Source organism: Lepidochelys kempii, chromosome 19, assembly GCF_965140265.1.
Source record: "Lepidochelys kempii isolate rLepKem1 chromosome 19, rLepKem1.hap2, whole genome shotgun sequence".
NCBI lineage: Eukaryota > Metazoa > Chordata > Testudines > Cheloniidae > Lepidochelys > Lepidochelys kempii.
The window spans coordinates 18,754,164-18,780,474 of NC_133274.1; the positions used below are offsets into that span (position 1 = coordinate 18,754,164).

General features: G+C 45.2%; 1 protein-coding gene and 1 non-coding gene across 2 annotated transcripts in view; both read left to right on the forward strand.

Moving 5' to 3' along the window:
* PPP1R8 (protein phosphatase 1 regulatory subunit 8) overlaps positions 1–26,311 on the forward strand; it is a 28,515-nt gene that overhangs the window by 1,555 nt on the left and 649 nt on the right. The window contains exons 2-4 of the mRNA XM_073317930.1: positions 10,417–10,477; positions 22,869–23,013; positions 23,966–24,030. Of these exons, the coding sequence (XP_073174031.1) occupies positions 10,417–10,477; positions 22,869–23,013; positions 23,966–24,030 (271 nt within the window). The remainder of the gene's footprint in view (positions 1–10,416; positions 10,478–22,868; positions 23,014–23,965; positions 24,031–26,311) is intronic.
* Positions 12,779–12,943, forward strand: LOC140900609 (small Cajal body-specific RNA 1). Its single transcript, XR_012155678.1, has one exon.

The window sequence follows — 26,311 nt, forward strand, 5'->3', positions numbered from 1 at the left end:
ATCTGGGCCCAAATGTCTCAAGTCAGCACCCAGAAAATGAAAAACCCAATTAGTGATCACTTGTGAAAAGTTTTGTTTAAGTGACTTGCTAAGCGCCACATAGGGACTCTGTGGCACAGGCAAGTGTAGAATCCAGTTCTCCAGGGTGTCATTCAACTGTCTTAACCAGGAGACCATCCTTTCTCTTCTTTCAATCCCGTGCCTCTTTTGCGACACACCTTCCCATTTGCAATAAACAAGGTAGGGGTCCTACAGGCCACGCACATTCACTGCAGAACCCTGACTCATTTCCTGAGCACCATCTATCATGTGTAGGGCCCTACCAAATTCATGGTCATGAAAAACGCATTACGGACTGAAATCTGGTCTTAGAAGCCTGCAGTGGGTGGGAGAAGCAATTGTAGGAAACGCCTTCCTTAGTTCTGGTATTGAGCATGCTCAGTCCAGTTACCACACCACACAGAAACTGTGTGGGGATGGAGCATACTTGGTGCAGACAGAATCTTTAGAGAAGAATGCTGCTGGCTTTTAACAAACCTCTCCAGAAGCATGTGCGAACTGCAATTTTTCAGAGGCTTTTAACTCATCCAAATTTGCTAGATTTACACTAGAACAGCAAAAGCTGCATCTCTGACACACGAGCAATGTCCCTGCCACATTTCAGGTTCCTCCTCCAAAGCATGCAGGTAATAAAACTTCAGTTAAATCACTGAAAGAATATTTTAGCACCAGGAAAATGTTGGTTTGCCTAACTTTTCTCTTGAAAACAGCTTTTTACTAACACTTTCAAAAAAAAATTCAGCATGTGGCAGGCACCCAGAATGTAAAATTTCAGCCCCCATGTTTAAAGTTCGGCCATGTTCTAAGTAACTCAGAATGGGGTCTTTGTAATACAGAGTGTCAGGCACACGCCACCATTGGTGTTTGTGCTTTAACCCGTTGTGGGGAGGAGCCCTGTTTGCAGGTGGACTTTTTTATTTCTTCTGATCTTGAAGTACCAGTCTGCAGTAAAGATGGAGAATTTCATGCTTTGTTTAAAAGCTTTGTTATAAACTATGCTGGCACCTGTTTGTTTATAAATTCTTGGTCATAAACTTAGTTTTAATTTCTTCTGGACTGAAACATGGACCACAAGGTCTTGACATAAGCACAGTGGTGGGTTTATAAAAGCTGGGTATGTAAATCATATGTATACAGAGGAAACATGGCAAACTGTCCTCCAATTATGCCTCCCTTGGCTTGAGAGGATTTGCAGGAACAGCCTTCAGCTGTACAGTGTTCCTGAACTCCTGGTTATTTGAATCCTTCACTATCCAAAAGTTTCAGGTGACCCCTGAGTTGTGTTTATCCTGCAGGGTGAACCTCAGTTATCTGTGTATGAAATATAATGTGTGTGTGTGTGAGATACAAAACTTGAAACTTCGGTTCATCAGAAGGCAGTTGGCAAGGGAATAGTTGGTTTCAGCAAGCAAGTCTGGAGAAGCAAGTAGTTGGGGCCTCAAGGCACTGCTAGGAAATTTGGTGTAAACTGGAACATTTAAAGATACAAATTGCACTTCACAAGTATCTTTGAGCCAAGGTCAAGCTTTCACTGGTGGAGATGTCACAGTGTTATCTGGAGAGGATGAATGCCTTCAGAGTTCAGGAAATTCCACCATGCCCTACAAGCCAGGCACTGGGATCTATATAGTAATGTAGGCCAAAATTTTATGAAAGGGGTGGCTAAATTTAGACTCCTAAATCTACATTTAGAGACCCAAATAAGTGGCCTGATTTGAAGTTAACACATTAAAGATGTGGGCTGGACAAGTTTTATTTTAACAGCTAACACATTTTAAAAATGCCTTTTTTAAATATGACAGGTTTCAGAGTAACAGCCGTGTTAGTCTGTATTCGCAAAAAGAAAAGGAGTACTTGTGGCACCTTAGAGACTAACCAATTTATTTGAGCATAAGCTTTCGTGAGCTACAGCTCACTTCATCAGATGCATACTGTGGAAAGTACAGAAGATCTTTTTATACACCCAAACCATGAAAAAATGGGTGTTTACCACTACAAAAGGTTTTCTCTCCCCCCACCCCACTCTCCTGCTGGTAATAGCTTATCTAAAGTGACCACTCTCCTTACAATGTGTATGATAATCAAGGTGGGCCATTTCCAGCACAAATCCAGGGTTTAACAAGAACGTCTGGGGGGAGGGGGGTGTAGGAAAAAACAAGGGGAAATAGGTTACCTTGCATAGTGACTTAGCCACTCCCAGTCTCTATTCAAGCCTAAGTTAATTGTATCCAATTTGCAAATGAATTCTAATTCAACAGTTTCTCTCTGGAGTCTGGATTTGAAGTTTTTTTGTTTTAAGATAGCGACCTTCATGTCTGTAATTGCGTGACCAGAGAGATTGAAGTGTTCTCCGACTGGTTTATGAATGTTATAATTCTTGACATCTGATTTGTGTCCATTTATTCTTTTACATAGAGACTGTCCAGTTTGACCAATGTACACGGCAGAGGGGCATTGCTGGCACATGATGGCATATATCACATTGGTGGATGTGCAGGTGAACGAGCCTCTGATAGTGTAGCTGATGTTATTAGGCCTTGTGATGGTGTCCCCTGAATAGATATGTGGGCACAGTTGGCAACGGGCTTTGTTGCAAGGATAGGTTCCTGGGTTAGTGGTTCTGTTGTGTGGTATGTGGTTGCTGGTGAGTATTTGCTTCAGGTTGGGGGGCTGTCTGTAGGCAAGGACTGGCCTGTCTCCCAAGATCTGTGAGAGTGTTGGGTCATCCTTCAGGATAGGTTGTAGATCCTTAATAATGCGTTGGAGAGGTTTTAGTTGGGGGCTGAAGGTGATGGCTAATGGCGTTCTGTTATTTTCTTTGTTAGGCCTGTCCTGTAGTAGGTGACTTCTGGGAACTCTTCTGGCTCTATCAATCTGTTTCTTCACTTCTGCAGGTGGGTATTGTAGTTGTTAGAATGCTTGATAGAGATCTTGTAGGTGTTTGTCTCTGTCTGAGGGGTTGGAGCAAATGCAGTTGTATCGCAGAGCATGGCTGTAGACAATGGATCATGTGGTGTGGTCTGGGTGAAAGCTGGAGGCATGTAGGTAGGAATAGCGGTCAGTAGGTTTCCGGTATAAGGTGGTGGTTATGTGACCGTCGTTTATTAGCATTGTAGTGTCCAGGAAGTGGATCTCTTGTGTGGACTGGACCAGGCTGAGGTTGATGGTGGGATGGAAATTGTTGAAATCATGGTGGTACTCATCAAGGGCTTCTTTTCCATGGGTCCAGATGATGAAGATGTCATCAATATAGCGCAAGTAGAGTAGGGGCGTTAGGGGACGAGAGCTGAGGAAGCGTTGTTCTAAGTCAGCCATAAAAATGTTGGCATACTGTGGGGCCATGCGGGTACCCATAGCAGTGCTGCTGATTTGAAGGTATACATTGTCCCCAAATGTAAAATAGTTATGGGTAAGGACAAAGTCACAAAGTTCAGCCACCAGGTTAGCCGTGACATTATCGGGGATAGTGTTCTTGATGGCTTGTAGTCCATCTTTGTGTGGAATGTGGGTGTAGAGGGCTTCTACATCCATAGTAGCCAGGATGGTGTTATCAGGAAGATCACCGATGGATTGTAGTTTCCTCAGGAAGTCAGTGGTGTCTCGAAGGTAGCTGGGAATGCTGGTAGCGTAGGGCCTGAGGAGGGAGAATACATAGCCAGACAGTCCTGCTCTCAGGGTGCCAATGCCTGAGATGATGGGGTGCCCAGGATTTCCAGGTTTATGGATCTTGGGTAGTAGATAGAATATCCCAGGTCGGGGTTCCAGGGGTGTGTCTGTGCGGATTTGATCTTGTGCTTTTTCAGGGAGTTTCTTGAGCAAATGCTGCAGTTTCTTTTGGTAAATCTCAGTGGAACAGAGGGTAATGGCTTGTAGAAAGTGGTGTTGGAGAGCTGCCTAGCAGCCTCTTGTTCATATTCCGACCTATTCATGATGACAAGAGCACCTCCTTTTTCAGCCTTTTTGTTTATGATGTCAGAGTTGTTTCTGAGGCTGTGGATGGCATTGTGTTCTGCACGGCTGAGGTTGTGGGGCAAGTGATGGTGCTTTTCCACAATTTCAGCCCGTGAACGTCGGCGGAAGCACTCTATGTAGAAGTCCAGTTTGCTGTCTCGACCTTCAGGAGGAGTCCACCTAGAATCCTTCTTTTTGTAGTGTTGGTAGGGAGGTCTCTGTGGATTAGTATGTTGTTCAGAGGTGTGTTGGAAATATTCCTTGAGTCGGAGACGTTGAAAATAGGATTCTAGGTCACCACAGAACTGTATCATGTACCTGGATTTGTGCTGGAAATGGCCCACCTTGATTATCATACACATTGATAGCTTCAGATAAGCTATTACCAGCAGGAGAGTGGGGTGGGGGGAGAGAAAACCTTTTGTAGTGGTAAACACCCATTTTTTCATGGTTTGTGTGTATAAAAAGATCTTCTGTACTTTCCACAGTATGCATCCGATGAAGTGAGCTGTAGCTCACGAAAGCTTATGCTCAAATAAATTGGTTAGTCTCTAAGGTGCCACAAGTACTCCTTTTCTTTTTTTAAATATCTAATCTAGACAAGACCTTATTGTTGCAAGGAGTTCTTCGAAGGTGAACTGCAGGTTACTGATGTACTGTTGTTAACCTCAAATAATAGCACTGAGAAGTGTGAACTGTCCCATTTATCTTAATGTTGTGTTAACACTCAACCTAAAGATGAGTCTGAATATTGTGAAAGGGATACTGTCAACTTGAATTTTTTAACTGATTTTTAAAAAAATTAAGCTATATAATAAAGCATGCTATAATTAGCATCCCTTCAATTTTTGAGAATTTCTGTGTTCTGTTTATAAACATCTCTTGATTGGGCCTGAAAGCACCAACCTTAAACATGTAAGGGCTCAGACCTTTTTCCCTCACCTTTCTCTGTGCGCACACTCCTGTCTACTGCTGTTTCAGTTTCAGCTTTGCTGCTTCTATTGCTGATCAACACCTTGTTGCTGAACCTGAGAGAGAATCCACATGAGCTCTCCATGTTTTCTGAGTAATGCAGCAAACGGTGAAACAGACAAATCAGTAATCTTTGTTAGTGATACTGGGGATTGCTTCTAACGATTCTAGATACAAAATTTTCAGATAGAAGTCTGATTTTAAAATTGATGGTGTCCTTTTAACCATTCCATTGCTGATCTCTTTCCAGCCAGTGTATTTAGCCAACAATCCCAAACCGCCTCCCTAGATGCTGAAAACTTGCACTGTGCCTTGCCCTGTTGCCAGGCCTGGCACCTTTCCCCCAGCTGCTACAGTGCAGTAATGTATTTTCAGTACAGAAACCTGAAGCGTATTGAAAATGCAGTGGTAGCATAAAATAAATGCAACCAATCAAGTTAACAAGGAATATTGTACTGACTGAATTATAGGAAAATAATACAATACAAACTTCAATTTCATTTTTGATGCTGTTGTAAAATCTTCACTCTGTTGGCCTGGAATATCACAGAATATCATAGAAGCCTCATGATTTAAATTAAGTTTACTGTGGAGCACACTGGGCTTTGGCAATAGGAGTTTTCTTCATGGAGAATGCCAAAATGCTTTACAGGTTGAACCAACCAAGCCAGGCTACACACAGGTATCTCTTCACCCACCAGGAGTGTAAAATGAGGCAACTACTTAACAGAGCAAATGAGTCATAATGGGAGACAAACCCTATCCAATTGAAATTGGTACCTCGTCCTTCTTCAGGAATCCTCTTCTAGAACAGTTCTAAAGGACAACATCATTTTCCGTCTTCAACTGGGAGCTGTACATTAGTAAATCTAGTCTGGCATGCATAACGCAGGCCATGAAATTTCATCCAGTGTTTCCTACAGAAAGAATTTTATTCCTATGACTTTTATTCCTATGACTTTCGTTCTCAAAAACGAAGGAAATCTGTCCCTTTCCAGATCTCAGCGTTCTGAACAAATGCATCTGAAAATTCGATTTCATCTGGTGACCCTGAGCCGCCAGTATTCCTCCAGACTCTGTAGGATTGATTCAGGGTTCTCAGCAAGACTCTTACTTCCAGATGCCCATTCAGCCTCCCCTCAGGAAGAATCTAAGAGTGTGTAAGCTACAGTCATTACTAGAATAGCATCATTCTCTGCAGTCTTGCTGCAGCTCCGAGAGAGTTTCCAAAAGCCCCTGCTGCAGCGTTTGTTCATCTGAGGGCAGGGCGACACTTGCAGGTGTAGAGCGCTGTGAGGTAAACCCGCCGTCAGAGAGCGCAGTAGGGCAAGCGCTGCAGTCTGTCCACACTGACTGCTGCAAGCGCACCGGCATGGCCACATTTGCAGCACTTGCAGCGGCATTGGGAGTGGTGCATTATGGGCAGCTATCCCAGCATGCCAGTGGCTGCAACATGCTTTTTCAAATGGGGGAGTGGAGTGTGTTGTGTGTATGTGGGGGGAGAGAGCATCCGATGAAGTGAGCTGTAGCTCACGAAAGCTTATGCTCAAATAAATTGGTTAGTCTCTAAGGTGCCACAAGTCCTCCTTTTCTTTTTGCGAATACAGACTAACATGGCTGTTACTCTGAAACATTTCAGCATGCTGTCTTGTAAGTTCAGAGAGCAGCAGACCCCCTTGCCCCCCCACACACACACACACAGAGGCTGTCAGAAACGGAACTTTGAAAGGGCATTTCCTCATTCCTACAGCTGATTCCAAACAACGATATGGGGAATTATGGGATGTTTCCGGAGGCTGATCAGAGCACAGTAAAGCAACACCTCGTTCACACTGGTGCTACAGCTCTCCCACCTTAGTTAATTGGTCTCATTACAGTTGGTATGGCAACACCTTTTTTATTGTTCTCTATGTATATGTATATATCTACCTACTATATTTTCCACTGCATGCATCCGATGAAGTGGGTTTTAGCCCACGAAAGCTTATGCCCAAATAAATTTGTTAGTCTCTAAGGTGCCAAAACTACTTCTGTTTTTTTGCTAGTTTGAAGAGAAATTCATTTGACCCTCAAGTCACTTCGTCCCTATGTTCAGAACAGTAATAATCCTGGTGGAGAACACCACACTGATGTAGTATATCAGTCATCAAGGGAAGCTTTCCCATGCCTCTTTTGCAAAGAGAGAGTTCTGCTTTGAGAATGGTGTATTTGTATCAGGAAGGCTTGCTGGCCATCTTCCTGGAAAACACACTGTTCTAGCAAACAGTCTTAGTAGTTTTCAGAGTAGCAGCCGTGTTAGTCTGTATTCGCAAAAAGAAAAGGAGGACTTGTGGCACCTTAGAGACTAACCAATTTATTTGAGCATAAGCTTTCGTGAGCCACAGCTCACTTCATAAATGGTCTCTGAAAGATCTTGATCATTCAAAGAGGTGGCATGCTCCAGCTAGACTTCTTCGCTAAAGGCAAAAATGAGAAATGGCCTGACAGGCTTGGCCTACGCTACAGAGTTACATCGATGTAAGCTGCTTTATGTCAATCTAACTCTAAGTGTCTACACTACAACGTTGCTCCTGCTGATGTAAGTCACCCGCTACACCGACTCAATGACCCCACCTGCACGAGAGGTGTAGTGCTTAGGTCGATGTAGTGTGTAGACCCGGCGTTGCTTACATCAGACTGTTCTGGCTGTGAGCCCCAGGTGGTTGACGGCGAGAGCCCCACCACCCTGGGGCTTGGGCTGGCAGTTTCCCACACTCACAGTTAAATCAGTGCAAGCACTCCTGATGGTGACACACCCCGCCAACAGAAGGAGCTTTGTGCGGACATGCAAACCGGTTTAATCACTGCAGTGGGTGTACATTAACTAACTTAAGTCGACTTAATTTTGTAACGTAGACTTGCCCACAGATGCACCTTAGTAGATTGCAGCCAGGAATTTCCTTGTTTTTTCTTTTTTGTACCTCTAATCTCAAGTGTCGTCAGGAAGGTGTAACAGCAAAGAGCACATGGTCTTGGTAGTTTTAACTAGGGCACATGCGTTGCGGGTACTCAGATTCTGAGCTTAACTGAAGTCTCTGGTTCTATTCCACCTCTTCCAGATCTTGTGTCTTACCAGAAACAGGCTGAATTCCCTATCGAGATTGACAGAACCTGAATGTGCAGTGTTAATTGGACCAGCTTCTGTTTGTGAGACAGACAAGCTTTTGAGCCACACTGAGCTCTTCTTTAAGACTGGGAAAGGTACAGCTAAATGCAAGGTGGAACAGATTGTGCTACTTATACTAAACATATTGCAAGGGACCATTCAAGATAGAGTGGCCCATTAACACCTCTGCAATCTTTAAAACAAAAAGGGGGTGGTGGGTTAGATTGTTGAAAGAAACCATAAATCCAGTGTCTCTGTTCAGACCATGATTTTTAGTGTCTACCAGTTATTAATTTAGTTTAATTTCATAACCCACTAACCCCCTCTTTCCACCTGTTCCACCTAGCATTTAGCTGTGACACTGGGGCTTTCCCAGACCTCAAGAAGAGCTTTTGGAGCCGCTTGTCTCTCTCACCAGCAGAAGTTGGTCCAATAAAAGATATTACATCACCCACCTTGTCTCCTTAGGAACCTGAACTTGGCAGCCTCGATTGAGATTCTGAGTTCTGATCTAGTCTTTTCCAGTGAGTGTCAGATTCTACTAGAATTGTAAGGTTTCCACATGTTCTTGTTAACGATAAATGCCTTTATTCTGGTGGTGCCAGAAGGCCCCAGCCAGGACTAGGGTCTCATTGTGCTGGGCGTTATACAAATATCGGTAGGAAAAGGTTCCTATACGGAAGGGCTTAGAATCTAAGGCTAAGTCTACACTGCACACCTTACAACGGCATGGCTGTGCCATTGTAAGGTAAGCCGTGTAGCCGCTCTTTGTTGCCGGGAGAGAGCTCTCCTGGTGACCAAATGAAACCACCCCCACAAGGGGCAGTAACTTCGTCGACGGGAGAGCAGTTCCTGCCAACAAAGTGCTGTCCACGCCAGTGCTTTTTGTCATTAAAACTTCCGTGTTTTTTTTTTTTTTCACATCCCTGAGCGATGTCACTTTTAATGAAGAAAGTGGAGTGTGGACAAAGCCTCAGGTACAAAGGGCAGAGGAACGTGCAATGAATTGGCACCATTCTGTTAGCTGTGTGTTTTCGTGTGTAAGTGGGGGGTTGTGTTTTTTTTTTGTTTGTTTTTTTCCCCCTTACGGGTAGAAAGAGGATGGGGAATGGCAGGAAGCGTAACATTAGTAAGAGCAAAGAGTAGGAGAAGGAAGGAATAGAAAAAGACAATCAAAGCTTCTCATTTGCCTAGCTATGAGCAGCAGCCAGTGTTTTGTAGGCATAACAGCAGAAGTGAGTCTTTAGGAGGCTATGGTAGTGGCTGATCAGACTGTATACAAAGAGAGGTCTTTGATACAAAGATTTTCTGCTAAATTTTGGAGGAAAGGAAATGAGGGTTAAGGGCTGTGATTTCTTGTGTACTTCTTTCAAATGTTTTGGATCTGGAAAGGCACATACACAGCCCCCAACACACTGTTTTCCAGAGGGTTCTGAAGCACATCCCCAAAACATTGACCTCTGCAGGTAATCCATGAGGAGAACTCCTCCAATTACAAATTTCTTTCCCAAGTCTGCAGGCAATGCTCCAGCATCACTGCTCTTGTACAGAGCTTCCCCACAGTAGCAGAGACACTGGTCTCTTACACTCCAGCTATTCAGAAATTGGTGGGCAGCATGTAGCTGAGAATCATGGAGGTATGTAGAACGTCTGAACAGCACCAGAGGCAAGCAATGGAGATATTCCTAGTGGAGGAGGAGTAGAGTACCCGAGATGTGCCCTCACTGTTTCCCCAACAATCAGGAGGTTTTAAAATGCAGGGATGGGGAAACCACTGTCTTGCTTCTAGCAGCTGAAGGGATAGGCAGGGGGCTTCAGATTTCAGATATCTACTACCTAGAAGTTAATACAAAAGATGGAAGTCTCCAAGCAGGGTGCAGGGACAGCCTTTGTTAGGAACCGCAGCCCCTCTCCAGTTCCAGAAGCTGGGAGCTGGCTGCGTTTCTCACCTGGCATTATCCAAGGAAGACGTTAATGGCAACACTACCCCGCTCGTCCTTGTATCTATCTGGTTGGTTGGTTTCCTTTGATGGCTAGCAGGTTTCTGGTGAGTGTTTCAAGCCCATCGAACCTTAGTGTGCTGTGGCAACTGAATAACTCGGTAAGTAGGGAGACCTATTTTTATCTGTAAGCAAAACAAATCTAGGACCTCACATACAGGACACTTGTGGGACTATTATTTTTCACAGTAAACCTGCTTCAGTTTGGATTTGTTTGGGATTTATAGAACGATGGTACAATGTTAACAATACTGCACATCAATATTTATTTCTCTCCTTATTTTCCAGGGCAGGAAAACCTCCCCCTGGCTTGCATCTGGATGTAGTCAAAGGAGACAAACTAATTGAGGTATGAAAATAGATGTAGTAAGCGTTTTAGATGCATGCAGAAGGAGATTGGATTTAACCCATCTGTTGATGGGGAATTGAATTCCATTGCTTCGTTTCCCAGTCTTCCCCCTCCATTTGTACCTCGAAGTGACCCTTCCCTCTCTTTGGGCGCCCCAAAGTGACCCTTTCTTCCCCGACACGCACTTTTCTTTTTTTATTAACAGTGATCCAGCCCCCAGCCTTTAACCACAACCCTTAATGTTTGTGACTGATTTTGATGAAATGCGAAGTCCCCTTTGTATACATGCACTGGATCCCAGTCAGGAAGCTGTGCTGTGCATCTGTCAGCAACATGGTGGCATGGTGATTGGGTTTAGGAACATAGGACTGGAAGGGACCTTCCAGGTCAGCAAGTCTAGTCTCTTGCTCTCAGAGGTAGCCATTTATATAGTCCATGTAAATAAACGTTGCCCGCTCCATCTTAAAACTGGTTAGGTGTTTTGCCCCCACTACTCCTATTGAAAGGCTGTTCCAGAACCTGACTCCTTTGATGATTAGAAACCGTCTTCTAATTTCCAGCCTAAATTTATTCATGGCCAGTTTATCCCCATTTGTGCCAGAATTGTCCTTTAGCTTTGAGAGCTCTTCTCCATCCCTTGTGTTTACCCCTTCCCTCCAATGTATTTAGAGGCAACCTTATTCCCTCTAAGCCTTCATTTTGCTAGACTTAAAGGAACTTGGCTTGTTTGTCTCCCCTCATAAGAGAGGTTCTCCCTTCCTCTCATCCTAACAGCACTTCTCTGCATCTGGTGAGTCTGAATTCATCTTTCTAGAATGTGGGTAAATCCCAGACAAAACACTATGTTCATCTACAATTTAAAAAAATAAATGCAAATATTTCCAAAACTGTTACTTTGTGCAAAGCCTTATTTTACTAAACTTAAATGTTGTCTGCTTATCCCCTAAAAGTACATATGCTATTGAAGGTTTTAGTATAGCTGGTCTCAGATTCTGACCAGCAGTCCTTGTCAGAAGTGCTCCAGGAGCCTGGTTTTGTAAGCAGAAGCTCATTTAACTAATGCCTGGGGAGCCCAAATGTTTAATGCAAAGTAAGTAGTATTAGACTGATTCTGAGCTGCTTATTGCAGGGGTTTGTTACTATAGTTTACGTTGTAATATTTTTACAATAAAAGTAATGCTTCTCTCTTGTCTAGAGTTCAGCAGTGGGAACAAAACCATTCAGGGAGCCAAAGGTTACAAAGTAGGGGGAGCCAAAATAATGCTGCTAAGCAAGAAATTGGAGCATTAAGAATCTGAGGTCTGGTGAAGAGAACCAGAGGAACTGGGGGTCATTGTTCACTGGTTTACAGTATACGATGTTGCAGGATCTTTGGCCAGCAAGGGAAAATTGCCCCTGACTCACAGGAGATTGTATTTGATCTGCTGGTCCATATTTTTGTTATCAAAAATACCCTCTCTTCCCTTTTAACAATGCATGTTCTGGAACTTATTTAATTGTATTCTTCCCAAGCCACAGTCCAGTTATGGGTTCACAATTTTTTTCTACTGTACAACATAACCAACCCAATTTGGGGGTGGCATGGTGAAAGAACCTAGTAAGTCTTCAGACTTATTTTAAGCTCTTTGTTGATGTATCTCTCATCACCTAGTATTGTCTGCAGTATATTGTTTGTCTGTATAGAATGTAAGATCCTTGGGACAGGGATTATGTCTTGTATGTGTTGTATAGTGCAGAGCGCGACCATAGTCAAATAGCAGATTTTTAACACCTTAAGTGATTCCTTCATTGGGATTCTTCTGAAGTGCTACTCGGATGCCTTGGCATCCCTGCTCCGATTCTTTCTGGTCTTGTAATCGCTTATCCTGCCCTTCTGCCATAAGCCATATATTACAGCCAGCAACTTCAAGGTGAAAAATCTTCATCTTTCAATCGTTCTGCAGGGCCTATATTCCAACACTCACGGGTATGTAAAACATCTGGCTGTACCATGAGTAAAGGCTGGATGTGTTGTGACATCAAGAACCTGAAAATGCAATTGACTTCACTGATTTTCATTGGTCAACTTCATAGGGCTGTAAAAAGAGCAAAGATAGTGACAGGCAAAGTGGATTTCAAAAATGTTCACTTTTTCTAATCTAGTATTGTTGGTAAAGGTGAAGAAATGTTTGTTCCCAACACATGACCTTAAGTTAACTGTCCTTTTTAAGGTTCAGTTGTTTAGACTAGTCGGAAAGCTCTGCATGTTTTTCTGTAGTTAGTGGCTAGGTTATAGAACACTTCAATCTTTACAGATTTACTGAGCACTTGATACTAACCGAGCTATCTGGATCCCAGCTCTCCTGTAGAGATCTGAGATACAGCTTGTGATTGCTGGGTCTGAGAAGTGCAATATTAAAACAAGCCATGAAGTATTAAGCTCAGCGGGTAGAGGATCACGCTGGGTTATAGCTCAGAGGCACAGATGAGTTTTAAGCTTGTCCACACTTAAAATACCACAGTGGCACCACTGTAGTGCTTCAGTGAAGATTCTGCCTACGCCAGCAGGAGGGCGTGACCATCTATGCTGTTATGGTCACCACTCTTACAAGATTATGATCTGCTTTGTACAAAATTTGCCTTGAGGTATCATTTGAAAACTCTTAATCCGCTGAACATTATTATCCCATTGAAATATGAGTAGAAAACTCTGAAGTTGATATTCTACTGTATGGTTGTTAGAGAAATGTTTTAAGTCTGGGTAATACTTACAAACCATTTTTCAGAGATAAAGACAAACTGGCACCCCCAGACAGCACCCTTGACTTTACTGATACTTATCACTTGCTTAAGCAACCATTCTCCTGCAGGGGGAAGGTGTGAATATGAAACTTACATTGCATCTCAGGAACATTTCAGCCCTCACATAGTCCCTTGTAGATGTGTCACTACACCCCAATGGGGGGAGGGGGATCCTCACAGAGGGGAGGCAGGTATGAGAGAGAGAGAAACCTCCAACTCACCTCTCCTCCTATCTTTCTGCTCATCACGTCAACGGACACCTGACTCTGAACTGACAGAGTGGTCCCTGGCTGAAAGAGAATCCAGACTGTGAACTATGACAACTTGTGGTGAAAGAGTCTCTTGCTTTAGACGCCATTCGATAGTTAAAGGTTAGGAAGTAGCTTCTGTGTTTATTTTCTTTTGTAACCAGTACTGACCTTTTTATGCATTATCACTTAAAATCTTTCTATAGTTTGTTTGTTTCATTTTAACCAGTGTGTGTGTGTTAAAGTGTGTGGAGAAACTCCATTTGGGATAACATGTTTGGTGCATTATCATTTTCCTTTGCTGAAATGACGAACTTTCTATGAGCTTGCATTGTTCAGCAGTGTACTGGACAGTACAAGACACATTTCTCGGGGAACAAGATTGAGACTAAGAAGTGGCGGGTGTTGCCCTATATGTAATTTGAGTGACTGGTCAGAGTGCTTGTGTATTTAGCTGGGAGTGAATTTACATACTGAAGGCTTCACAAGGAGACCAGGCGTAGCTGCTCTGGCAGTGAAGCAGTGTAAAAGGCACTCCAGGCTAGAGAGTTCAGGGGACACTGCTGTTCAACAGTCCAGATTGTACCCTGGGGAATGTCACAGTGGTGCAGCGAGGAGCAGGGTATATGCACAGCTTGTCGTTCTGAGTGAAGTTTGCACTTTAAGCACTGGTGTAGCAATTTTAAGTGAAATTCAAGTGTGGTGGCTGAAAACAATCGAAGGGTTACAGCTTTGTTTTCTGTTTGCTTATTTCGGGAAAGGGAAATAGGAACAGAAACGCATAAAAAATGAGCAAAGGTACAGCAGCTACAAAGATGGATATGACCAAATTGAAGTTGAAGGAGAGCAAATGAACGCAAGCATTGGTTAAAAGAAGCAGAGATTAAACTGAAAATGAAGGCATTAGAGCTGAGAGAGAAGCAGCAGTAGCTGCTGCTGCTTTAGGAGAAGCCCATAAAGGAGCCCTGAGGCAACTGGAAGCTGAGGCTCACAGGCGAGCCATGGAGCTGAAAGCCAAAGAGGCTGAGGAGGAGGAGAAGGAAAAGGAGCAGAGTTACAACCTGGAGATGAGAGCAGAGCACTATAAAAGGCACCCTAGGCTATAGAGTTAAGGGGACACCACTGTTCAACAGTCCAGAGTATACGCTGGGGTCTGTCACAAGGGGTTTTCCTGTCGGTGTAGGTAATCCACTTCCCCAAGAGGCAGTAGCTAGGTTGACTGGTGAATTGTCCCCTTGACCTAGTGCAGTCTACACCAGGGGGTAGGGGACTTAAGTTAGTTTAACTGCATTGCTCAGGGGGGTGGATTTTCTTACCCATGAGCAACGTAGTTATACCGACCTAACTTCCTAGTGTAGACCAAGCCTTCATCGTGGTCAGATAAAGGCTGTAAAATTAGTGTTCGTTGTTATTGATTTGCCACTGCCTTGTGAAGTCATTACACCTATGCAAAGTGAGTGTCAAACACTGCCAAGTCTGAATGGCAACGTTTTACACTTAGTACTGGTGTACATGAGAAATTGCATCGACACTTCTCCACCCCCTTGGGACTAGAAGTAAGAATAAGAACTGACCTAGGAATTTTTCCACAGTACTTGAAGCCACAGGATACGGTGCTAATAGGGCTTTAAATACCCATGTCTGGTTCTGCTCTCCCAGTAAGAGGGAGTTTGTTGAGAATGTGAGAATAAAAGGGAAACTTAGTACAAGGAAGCACCAGCTCCTTGACTCTCCATATTAAGAAATGGGATCACAGAATGCAGCTCCACAAAGGTATTGAATTCAGGAAAACCACCTGGGGAACTGAATCTAGTGAGTAAGACACTTTTGGAAGAAGCAATAAATCCATTGGGGTGGAAAAATTTGGGGAATCCTAAAACCTGCCATGATTAAAGTGCAGCTGACCTCAGAATTAAAAGAACAAGAAGCAGACAATATGGCTTTGCAAAGAAATGCTCAAATAAAATGAGGTCTTGAGAAAAACCTCTATGAAACACTGATGTAACCAAACAAACCAGAATCCATTAAGACTTGCAGGAAAAAGAGAAGGGCAGCAAAAAGATACTATCCAGAGAGGCTAATATGAATGGGAAGAGCTCTTCTTAGAAGTGTATGTGGTGGAGGAAAAAAGCACCAAATAATGCTTCAGAGGTGGCTAAGAGAGCCATTTTCTTCTAAAACTGTCTTGTCCAAACTTTTATGTTTTGGTTAACTTGGAAATAAGGGAAGACCTTGTAAAAATTGCTGTTTACAAAGAGCAGGTAAGGGAATATATGAACAATGTGAACATATACCAATCAACAGGTCCAGATGGCACAATTGGTGGGTGAATAGAATGCAGAAGTTGTGATATGTTCTGGGTTTTGGCAAAGCATTTGATGATGTCTCGTGAAATTATGCTCAGAAATTTGTTCAAATTGACTCTGATATGAACACTATTGTGTAGATTGAAAACTGGCTGCAGGCCTGATGGTAAGGGATGATGATAAATGGTAACATGTAGAGTTGACAGAGGACATATCATAGAATATTAGGGTTGGAAGAGACCTCAGAAGGTCATCTAGTCCAATCCCTTGCTCAAAGCAGGACCAGCACCAACTAAATCATCCCAACCGAGGCTTTGTCAAGCTGGACCTTAAAAACCTCTAAAGATGGAGATTCCACTACCTCCTTAGGCATCCCATTCCAGTGCTTCACCACCCTCCTAGTGAAATAGTGTTTCCTAATATCCAACCTAGACCTCCCCCTCTGCAACTTGAGACCATTGCTTCTTGTTCTGTCATCTGCCACCACTGAGAACAGCCGAGCTCCATCCTCTTTGGAACCCACTTTCAGGTAGTTGAAGGTTGCTATTGTGCCTTGTCTTTGGGTAATGATCTAGAAAAGAGAATAAACACATGAAATTTGCTAAACATTCATTAGTGAATACTAAATTGTGAGAAGCCGCAAATGCCATGCGAGCAGAGAAATATGTAATACAAATGGGATAGAGCGCTTAAAAACAAAAGCAGAAAACAAAACGAGGTTCAGTTTGGAAAAGGTGAGTTAATCCATAAGGGGGAAATTTAATCTGAAACAGAATAAAAACCGGAATATCAGTAATGCTGAAAGAGACTAAAGGTGATAATGGACAGCTAATTAGGCAGGTTTGCAAAGAAAATGAGCCCAGTGCAATTTTGTATCTGATGAGGCACAGGAATAGATGTCAAGATGCCTGTTCCTGGCTCTGTCCCTCACCATGTGTCTTGGTGCTTAGTCACAGACGTTGTCTGCCTTCCCCAGGCCCTCCAACTATAGGCCTGAGAAGATTGCCTATGGAATATTGAGATCTGTTCTAGGCATCCACATTACAAGAAAGATTAACAAACAAAAGAGCAGGAAGAGCAACTTAAATGATGAGGAGCTGGAGGAATTAAGTTGAGTGATTTGAAGAGCTGCATTCATTTACAAGAAACTTTGAGGATTCTGCTGCTGCACAGGGCCTTTAGGTCTCTGTGCTCTTCAGCCACATGGGACTTCAGAACCCCAGCCGTAAGCACTTGGAAACGAGGAACTGCTCAGTGACGGTCTCCCAAGTTGAGCTGCTGCTTCACACACAATACAACCTTAATGCAGCCCCTCTTTGGGACATTACTCCTTGTAACATTCTTTGGGAGGTGGGGAATATTTGGCTAAATTGCAGAACAACAATCAAAATGTATTAAGATCTTTAATGTATTGTTAGCATCTCTAATTGTGGTTGTGCAGGTGGCAGTAAGGAGAAAAGGCAAGTCAGTGTGAGCACCACCAATCAGCAGCACATCTCCCCACATCAGTGCTGCTCAGGGTAGGTTAAGTCAAAGCGACTTTAAATCAACAAGCCAGAAACCTTGACTTGAATCGTGTTTTACCTTTATACTTTTTAATTTTTGCTAATGAAGGGATGATTCTCATTGGTTGGTAACCACTAAAATGTGTTGATTTGCTACTAAATATAGCCTTTACATTAAATTTGGTGGTTCTTTTTGCTGACCAGGAGAATAAATTATATCTGTGCATGCTCATTTAAGAAATTATGTAACTTAATTTAAATTTATTCAGATTCTTAATTTTCACATTTTATATTAGAAAATGGTGAATGATACTTTTTTAACAGATTAATTATTAACTTGCAATTTGCATTAAGCTGTATTTGGATGAAAATTCAATTAAAATACACACAAACAGCATTTTAAAGTATTTTTATTAGTTCAGTAAAACTACCTTAAATGTGCTGGTTACATAAATTTTTTTCTTATCAGAACATTTATCAAAACATGCTTTGCAAATAAAACTGATTTATTAAACAAAGGAAGTATTATCTGTAGTTATTGAATGGAACTAATTGTTTCTGGTCACCATAGAATCCTAGAAGTGGAAGGGACTGCGAGATGTCATCTAGTCCTGTCCCCTGCACTCAAGGCAGGACTAAATATTATTTAGACCATCCCTGACAGGTTTTTCTCCAAGCTGTCCTTAAAAATTCCCAATGATGGAGTTCCACAAAGTCCGTAGGCAATTTATTCCAGTGCTTAACCACCCTGACAGTTAGGATGTTTTTCCTAATGTCCAACCTAAACCGCCCTTGCTGCAATTTAAGCCCATTGCTTCTTGTCCTATCTTCAGAGGTTAAGAACAATTTTTCTCCCTCCTTGTAACAAACTTTTATGTACTTGAAAACTGTTGTGTCCCCTCTCAGTCTTCTCTTCTCCGGACTAAAACCAATTTTTTCTATCTTCCCTTATAGGTCATGTTTTCTAGACCTTTAATCATTTTTGTTGCTCTTCTCTGGACTTTCTCCAATTTGTCCACATCTTTCCTGAAATATGGCACTCGGAACTGGACACAATACTCCAGTTGAGGCTAATCAGTGCAGAGCAGAGCAGAAGAATTACTTCTCTTGTCTTGCTTACAATACTCCATGTCCTTCATTACTTTAGAATTAGTAGATCTCATCCTCTTAAACCTAGTTTTTAGTCATAGATTGGAAGGGGAAACCAAGCTTTCCTGCTTTTTCAACTCCCAATTGGTTTCTTAACTTTGAATGAACTTATCATTGAACTGAACTAATTGAATAAACTCAACTGAAGAAAATATCTTTGAACCTACAGAAGAGACTACTGCCATCAAAAACTTGTTCAACACTTCAGCAAATTCTGGTTCCAGGTGCTTGGACAGTGACTTCCACCAATTTAGTTTGACCAGGTTATTTTAGACTTTGCAACAAAAGTACTGCTTAATTTTATTTAATTTAACTTAAAAACATTTTTTAAAATAATTATGAATTCGTATTAACTGTGATGTTGCCATGCAGCCCACTGCCCATTACATCAGACTGTATGAATAGGAACCCTAGCTTGGTGCTATGGGCACACGGAAAATGTCAGCTTTTGTTGGCCAGGGTGCTGTGATGTTCCTATATGCGTCCACACAGAGGCGGAGTTGTGTGGTGTGCAGCAGCACCTTAAGTGAGCATTTCCTGATCTTCCAGTGTTTGAGTTGGAGGTTTCTAAGTTCCATGACTTAAAAGGGCATGGGGACTTTTTGAGTCACTGTAGTTTAAATCTTAATCCATCCAGACCCTTAATCATCTAAATTACTTCCCCCATAAGGCACAGCACACACCTAACCTATGCATGCGTCAACCCTGAATATCAGCTGATGTTGCTGCAGTTCTAATTAAGTTCTAATTTGTTATGCCATGAGGAAGGTTAATGTGGTGGCGGCTAGTGTTTCCTTACTATCTGCAGGCCGAAGGAAGTTCCTTTCGGGGATATGTCACTTGTCAATGGAAATACACTCTGTTGCAGGCGCAGGCAAACGTTTAGGCCTGAGGGCTACATCAGGTTTTGGAAATTGTATAGAGGACTGGTTAGGGGAGGCTGTGCCAGGCTGCCCCTGCCCCCTATCCACCCCCCACCCTCCTGGGACCCCTGCCCCCTCCCCTCCCCCTGTTCCCTGATGGAGGGGGGGGAGGGGAGGGGGCAGGACCCCGGAATCTCTGCCCCTGACTGCCCCCAACCACCGCCCCAAACTCCCCCGCCCCCTTACCGTGCAGCACAGAGCACCGGTGGCTGGCAGCGCTACAGCCGCACCACCCAGAGCGTTGTGCCGGTGTCGTGTAGTAAATTGCTCTCCGTAACTGCTACCGTAGCACATTCCTACGCAGAGCAGTTTAATACACTACACCAGCAGCATGGCACGCTGAGGCTGTGGGGGAGGGGGAGCAGCGGGGCAGGGGCTGGGGGCGAGCCTCCCAGGCCAGGAGCTCAGGGGCTGGGCAGGAGGGTCCCGCGGGCTGTAGTTTGCCCACCTCTGCTCTATTGGCATTAGACCATAGTGTCTCATAACTTGGTACCTTGCTTTTTTAGGGTTTACATAGAGGGGATGCCATGCATGCCCAACCTTAATCCAGTTTAAACAAAATACTTTGTTTATACAATAAGTATGGAGAACCGGAGTAAGAAGGAAAAGCTAAGATGTCTAACAGAAGAAATGGGCTGATAGGTGGATTTGGTTGTGGATGAAAACACACTGGAGAAACCAACTAGGCCAAACAAAGCTCTGGAGAACACAATGTAGGTACAATCCTGCATAGGAACAGAGGACCTGCCATTCTGCACTGGTCCCTAGGTCCGTCTCTGACAGTGCCCAGTACCATGTACGTCACAGGAAGGTGTGAGAAACCCTACAGGAGGCACATGTGGCATAATCTCTTCCCCCGGCCTCATCCTAGTACCTAGTAGTTAGATTGGTTTAAGCCCTGAGCTATAAAAAGTGTTTTATCCCTTCCAAAACTGTGTTTTGCACTGGCCTCGGAGGTGGACTGGATAGGACCCAGTTGGTCTCTTCCATCTCCAGTTGCTCTGTTTCTATAAGGCAGAGCTTCCTTTGAATTTCCTTTGAGTGGGTCAAGACAACATTGAAATGTTATCCAACAAGTTTTAATATGCTGAGACCGTGTGTCGCTTCCTATGTCGTGCATAGTCTTTCCTTTCTCTACTAGTTTGCTAAAGATTTGTGTGATTGTGTTGGGTTTTGATCTGTTTGCTTCATGTTCTAGAGCAGAGGTGGGCAAACTTTTTGGCCTGAGGGCCACATTGGCATTGCAAAACTGTATGGAGAGCTGGGTAGGGAAGGCTGTGCCTCCCCAAACAGCCTGGCCCCCGCCACCTCTCACTTCCTGCCCCCCTCAGAACTCCTGACCCATCCAACTCCCCCTGCTCCTTGTCCCCTGACTGCCCCCTCCCGGGACTCCGTCCCCTATCCAACCCCCCCCCCCCCGTCCCCTGAATGCCCTGACCCCTATCCAACTCCTCCCCCCCGCCCCCGCTCTCTGTTCCCTGACTGCTCCCACTCCCTGACAGCCCCCATGGGACTCCCACGCCTATCCAACCATCCCCTGACTGCTCCTGGGACCCCCTGCCCCTTATCCAACCCTCCCTGCCCCCTTACCATGCTGCTCAGAGCAGCAAGAGCTCGCCACCTGGCTGGAGCCAGCCACACCGTCCACGCTGCCTGGCAGGAGCATCGGGCCAGAGCGCTGGCAGCGTGGCACACTGCAGGGGAGGGGGACAGCAGAGGAGGGGCTGGGGGTGAGCCTCCCTGGCCGGGAGCTCAGGGGCTGGGCAGGACGGTCCCGCAGGCTGTAGTTTGCCCACTTCTGTTGTAGAGTCCATGTTTTTTAGGAAGATCTGGGAGTTTGTATAAATCTGATAAGGTAACGCTGCTATTTATTTCATATTCTACCTCAGAAACTGATCATTGATGAGAAGAAATATTATCTTTTTGGGAGAAACCCTGATCTGTGTGATTTTACCATTGATCACCAGTCCTGCTCTCGGGTCCATGCTGCCTTGGTGTATCACAAACATCTTAAGAGGGTTTTTCTCATAGACCTTAACAGCAGTAAGTAACTTGGCATTTAACCAGGGAGCGGGTGTAGGCTGATTTGATAGTTTGACTGGTTGGATTTTGAAGATGTTTGATGCATGAGGATTGAGTTTGTGTTAGCTTCTTATTGACTGAGACCTTGTAACACTTCCAGTGCACTACATCCCAATGCTCAAACCCTCTTGAACATCCCCAGAGCTATATTCCTTTCCAGTCACATTTTGCCATGTGGGGAAACGATGGCCATCTGGGATATGAATTAACGCTCATTCTGAAGTTGACACAAGCTGGGGCTAGAGGGATTCCTTGTGTCACTCAGTGCCCCTTCCTCATTCAGCGATTGGTGACGGCATTTCCAGGCTCTGGAGCGGATCAGATTGGTGGCATGGCAGTGAGGTTCCAGAGGGACTTCAAAACTATAATCTTTTTTTTAACTACTTCTGGTTAGAAAGCTACATCTCCACTGTGTAGGGCACTTTCTCTGGATCTGGAACTCAAGGGAGCTCCAGCCTGTTCCATGCAGATGGATACAAGCAGGGGGTGACTAGAAATATTAGAGGAAGCCTGAAACCAAAGTGTGCTTGTCATTTCTGTTAGTTATATGGGGAGTGCTGACCCCTGCATGGGATGTTAGGGTGATAGCATTACTGCAGTGACATGTATCTATCCAGCTATCCACGCGTGGGTTTTGACCTTTTGGCAGTGTTCCAGTTCCCTAGTGACCGTCTGGTTTTTTTTTCATTCTGATATTCTCCTCAGCACATGGCACGTTCTTGGGTCATATTCGTTTGGAACCTCACAAACCCCAACAGATTCCCATTGACTCCACGGTTTCATTTGGTGCCTCTACGCGGGCATACACTCTGCGAGAGAAGCCGCAGACGCTGCCGTCCGCAGTTAAAGGAGATGAGAAAATGGGTGGTGATGATGAGGAGCTCAAGGGCTTGCTGGGCCTGCCAGAGGAGGAGACCGAGCTTGATGTGAGCACCATGAAGCATTGTGCCTCTTACTGGATAGCACTCCCCACCGTCGGCTTGGGGTGCTCATTTCCCTGGTGCTGTAGATGGTTTTAGGGGTGTCTGCTGCTGGCAGGCACTCACAGGCCATCTCATGCCATTAGGATAGGATGCTTTCATGCTTCTTTCCAGCACCTCTTGTATAACAGCCCATGTTCTACCACCCCAGCCAAACCCACACCAGGTCGCTGGCAGTTCCCCAGCCCTGCTGCTCATTCACAAGCCATGCCTGCTGTAGCCCCATCACCTGCTAGTGGAGGGCAGGCCAGGAGGGACACAGACCAGTGCAGCTGGCACTTCTGCCCCATTCTTTCCTTGAGGTTTAAGGCTGGGGCTAAGCCATGTGCTGTGCTCTGCTGTTAACTCTCAGCCCTCAGATGGCAGCTTTGTGCGTTATAGCTGCACTGACCATTTCCTCCCTGATTGTGTCCTTAGAACCTGACAGAGTTTAACACAGCCCACAACAAGAGAATCTCCACGCTCACCATAGAGGAAGGGAACTTGGATATTCAGAGACCAAAGAGAAAACGGAAGAACTCCAGAGTGACGTTCAGCGACGATGACGAGATCATTAATCCAGGTGATCATGTGTATCTTGCCCCTCCATCTCCTCGCCCCCACACCCCTCTGAGAGCCTGCGTGCTAATATCCTATATTTGGAGATCCCGCCCATGGCCAGCCGGCCAGTCAGTTGAAAAACACAGAAATCTGAGTTGGAGACTCCAAGGGGACTGGCCCTTCAGAGAAGCGCCCACATTTCTCCACATCGGTGTTGTGCCCTCCGAGGCACCTTCCAGCTAAACAGTACTGTTGCTGTCTTCCGGGAGGCACATGAGGTCCCTCAACCCCTACAGCTCCTGTGCCGCTTGCTGCGCACCCAGGCAAAGCCCCTGAGGCGGTAGCGGCCAGACTTCCAAGGGCTCCAAACTCACAGTTGCACCAGTTTTTCAACAGCTCAACACCATACGTGCTGAGCTCTCCTACTTCGGTGTCTAAGTGGGAGCTGAGTGTTTCTGAAAATCTAGCCCTAGATGCTTTGAGCACTGCATGGGTGGCTGGGGGGGGGGGGGGGGGGATTAACGGTAAGCCTAATGCTTAAACCATTTAACCTTTTACATCCCACTTCACTCATCAGCTAACATGAGTTGTTCAGGTTCCTTATTTCCAATTTGAATTTGTTTGTCTGGAAGTTTGACAAAGTCGTCTGGAAGGAAGGTGGGTAAGGTAAATTAACCATTGGAACAACTGTAACCTACAGAATATCAACACCCCCATCCCCAAGCGTCAACAGTTCTTCCAGCTCTTCCCAGCCTAAATAGATTGGGAGCCCACTGCCACTAGATGGCCCCAGCAGTTTGAAGGATCTTAATTTCTCTCCCGTGTGCACACAGCTTCTGAACTGCAGCTTTCTGAAGGGAAGGTGGATACGACACTTCCATACAGAGATGCGCTTGCATGCCGTGGGCACACTGCAGTGTACACCCTCTCTTGTAGCCATTGTACTAAAAGCATAATTCTTCTCACGCTTACAGAGGACGTGGACCCTTCGGTTGGGCGTTTCAGAAACATGGTACAGACAGCAGTGGTCCCAGTTAAGGTACAAACTAACTTCCAAATCTAACCAAAACTCTTCATCTGTAATTTGTAATCTATAGCGTGAATTATTGTCTTAAATACTATGCATTAGGGTGCGGGAATTGTCAGTGTTTTCTTTTTGTGTTCAGATGGATTAAAGGGAAACTGGCAGGTCTGTTCAGGTTCATAATTTAGGCAGCATTTTCAAAATTGAAGATCAATAGAAATGTCCCCAAATGCTTTTCTAAAAATCAATTGGCTGTTTTTTGGTGTTAAGAAGTTATGGGGTGAGAGACAAAGTACTGTATGGATTAGAGCAGTGGTGGGCAACCTGTGGCCCATCAGGGTAACTAGCTGGCAAGCTGCAAGACAGTGTTTACACTGACCATTCGCAGGCACGGCCGCCCATAGCTCCCAGTGGCCACAGTTCTCCATTCCCAACCAATGGGAGCTGCGGGAAGTGGCACAGACCACAGGGACGTGTTGGCCGCTGCTTCCCATAGCTCCCATTGGTTGGAAACAGGAAGCTGCACGCGGCTGTGCCTGCGGATGGTCAATGTAAACACTGTCTCGCGGCCTGCCAGCGGATTAGAAGCTGGCTAAGGGGCAGAAAATACCAAGTAGGAATCAATGGTCTGTTTTCTACACGAGAAAAGGTTAACGTGGGTATCAGAGAAGGTCCCATATTAGGACTGGTGAGGTTTGGTACGTTCACTTTTTCTGTGGGAAGGCAGGGAACAAAGAAGTGGGCAAGTCTGCAGATGGCATCATTGTGTAGGATACTCAGGACTAAAGAAAACTGAGGAATTTCAGAATAGCCTAACAATGTGATTGCAGATGAAATCTCCTATTGACAAGTACAAAGTAATGCGCATGGGAATACTTTGAGTTACTCTAAGATCACTTACGTTCTAAATTAATTATAACTGTTCTGGAAAAAGATCTGGGTGATCGAAAGCAAGACATAAAATCTGCCAGTCATAATCCAGAGATGGCCCTGTTTGTCGTTTTGAAACCACACCCACTCAGCCATGCCTTTTGGACGCAGGCAGGTTGGGCAAGCAAGCTCAGGAGGCAAAGATGGGAAGTTTAGTCTATTCCATAAACTAAACCCTACCTGATGCTTTCAACACCCAGGACTGGTCAATGCTACAGAGTTAGGTTGACGTAAGGCAGTTTATGTCAACCTAACTATGTCAGCGTGGACACTACAGCCTTGCTCCCGGTGATGTAGGTGCCTTACTACACCAACATATTAACTCCACCTCCACAAGAGGCATCAGTGTAGTGAGGGCAATAGTGTCCACGTAGACCGGGGTGGGCAAACTTTTTGGCCCAAGGGCCACGTCGGGGTTATGAAACGGTATAGAGGGCCAGGTAAGGAAGGCTGTGCCTCCCCAAACAGCCTGGCCTTTGCCCCCATCCACCCCTTCCTGCCCCGACTGACCCGCTCAGAACCCCCGACCTATCCAACCCCCGACCTATCCAACCCCCCTGCTCCTTGTCCCCTGCTTGCCCCCTCCTGGGACCCCCATCCCTAACTGCTCCCCCTATCCAACGCCCTGGCCCCCACCGCTCCCTGTCTCCTGACTGCCCCCTCCCTGAGCCTCCGCCTCCTGACTACCCCATGGGACCTCCTGCCCTTTATCCAATCTTCCCCCCGCCCCCTTACCAGGCCGCTCAGAGCGGCAGGACAGGCTTATTGGAAAGCCTGGGAGGTGGGCGGGCACAAGCCATGCTGCCTGTGCGGTGGCGGGGGAAGAGTGGGGGAGGGGCCGGGGTCTAGCCTCCCTGGCCGGGAGCTCAGGGGCCAGGCAGGAGGGTCCCATGAGCCAGAAGTGGCCCTTGGACCAGAGTTTGCCCACCTCTGATGTAGACACAGCATTACTTACATCCGCTGTTGGCTGTCATTCTTGTCGATTTCTTGCTGATGCTGGAGCTGTGAAATTGACAGAGAGGCTGGAAGGTTCCCTGCTGCGAACCCCACACCAGGGCAGGTGAAGCCCTCTGCTCTGAGGCCAGGCTGCCCTCTAGGCTCCCAGGGGGGAGCTTCACCAAGAACTGAGCCTGTGCTCTCAGCCCCCCCCGCTGCCCCTGTTTAGTCAGTGCCAGCACTCCTGGGGAGGACGTGCTCCAGCGACAGGAGGAGGGTAGTGGTGGACATGGAAAACCACAGTAATTAGTGCAGTGACTGTCTCCACTTAACTTAAGTCGACCTGAGTTTGTCATGTAGACATGCCCTCAGTCTGTCCTGCACTCTGCATCAGTGAGAGCATTGGGAGTGACTTCAATGGCAGCCCCAA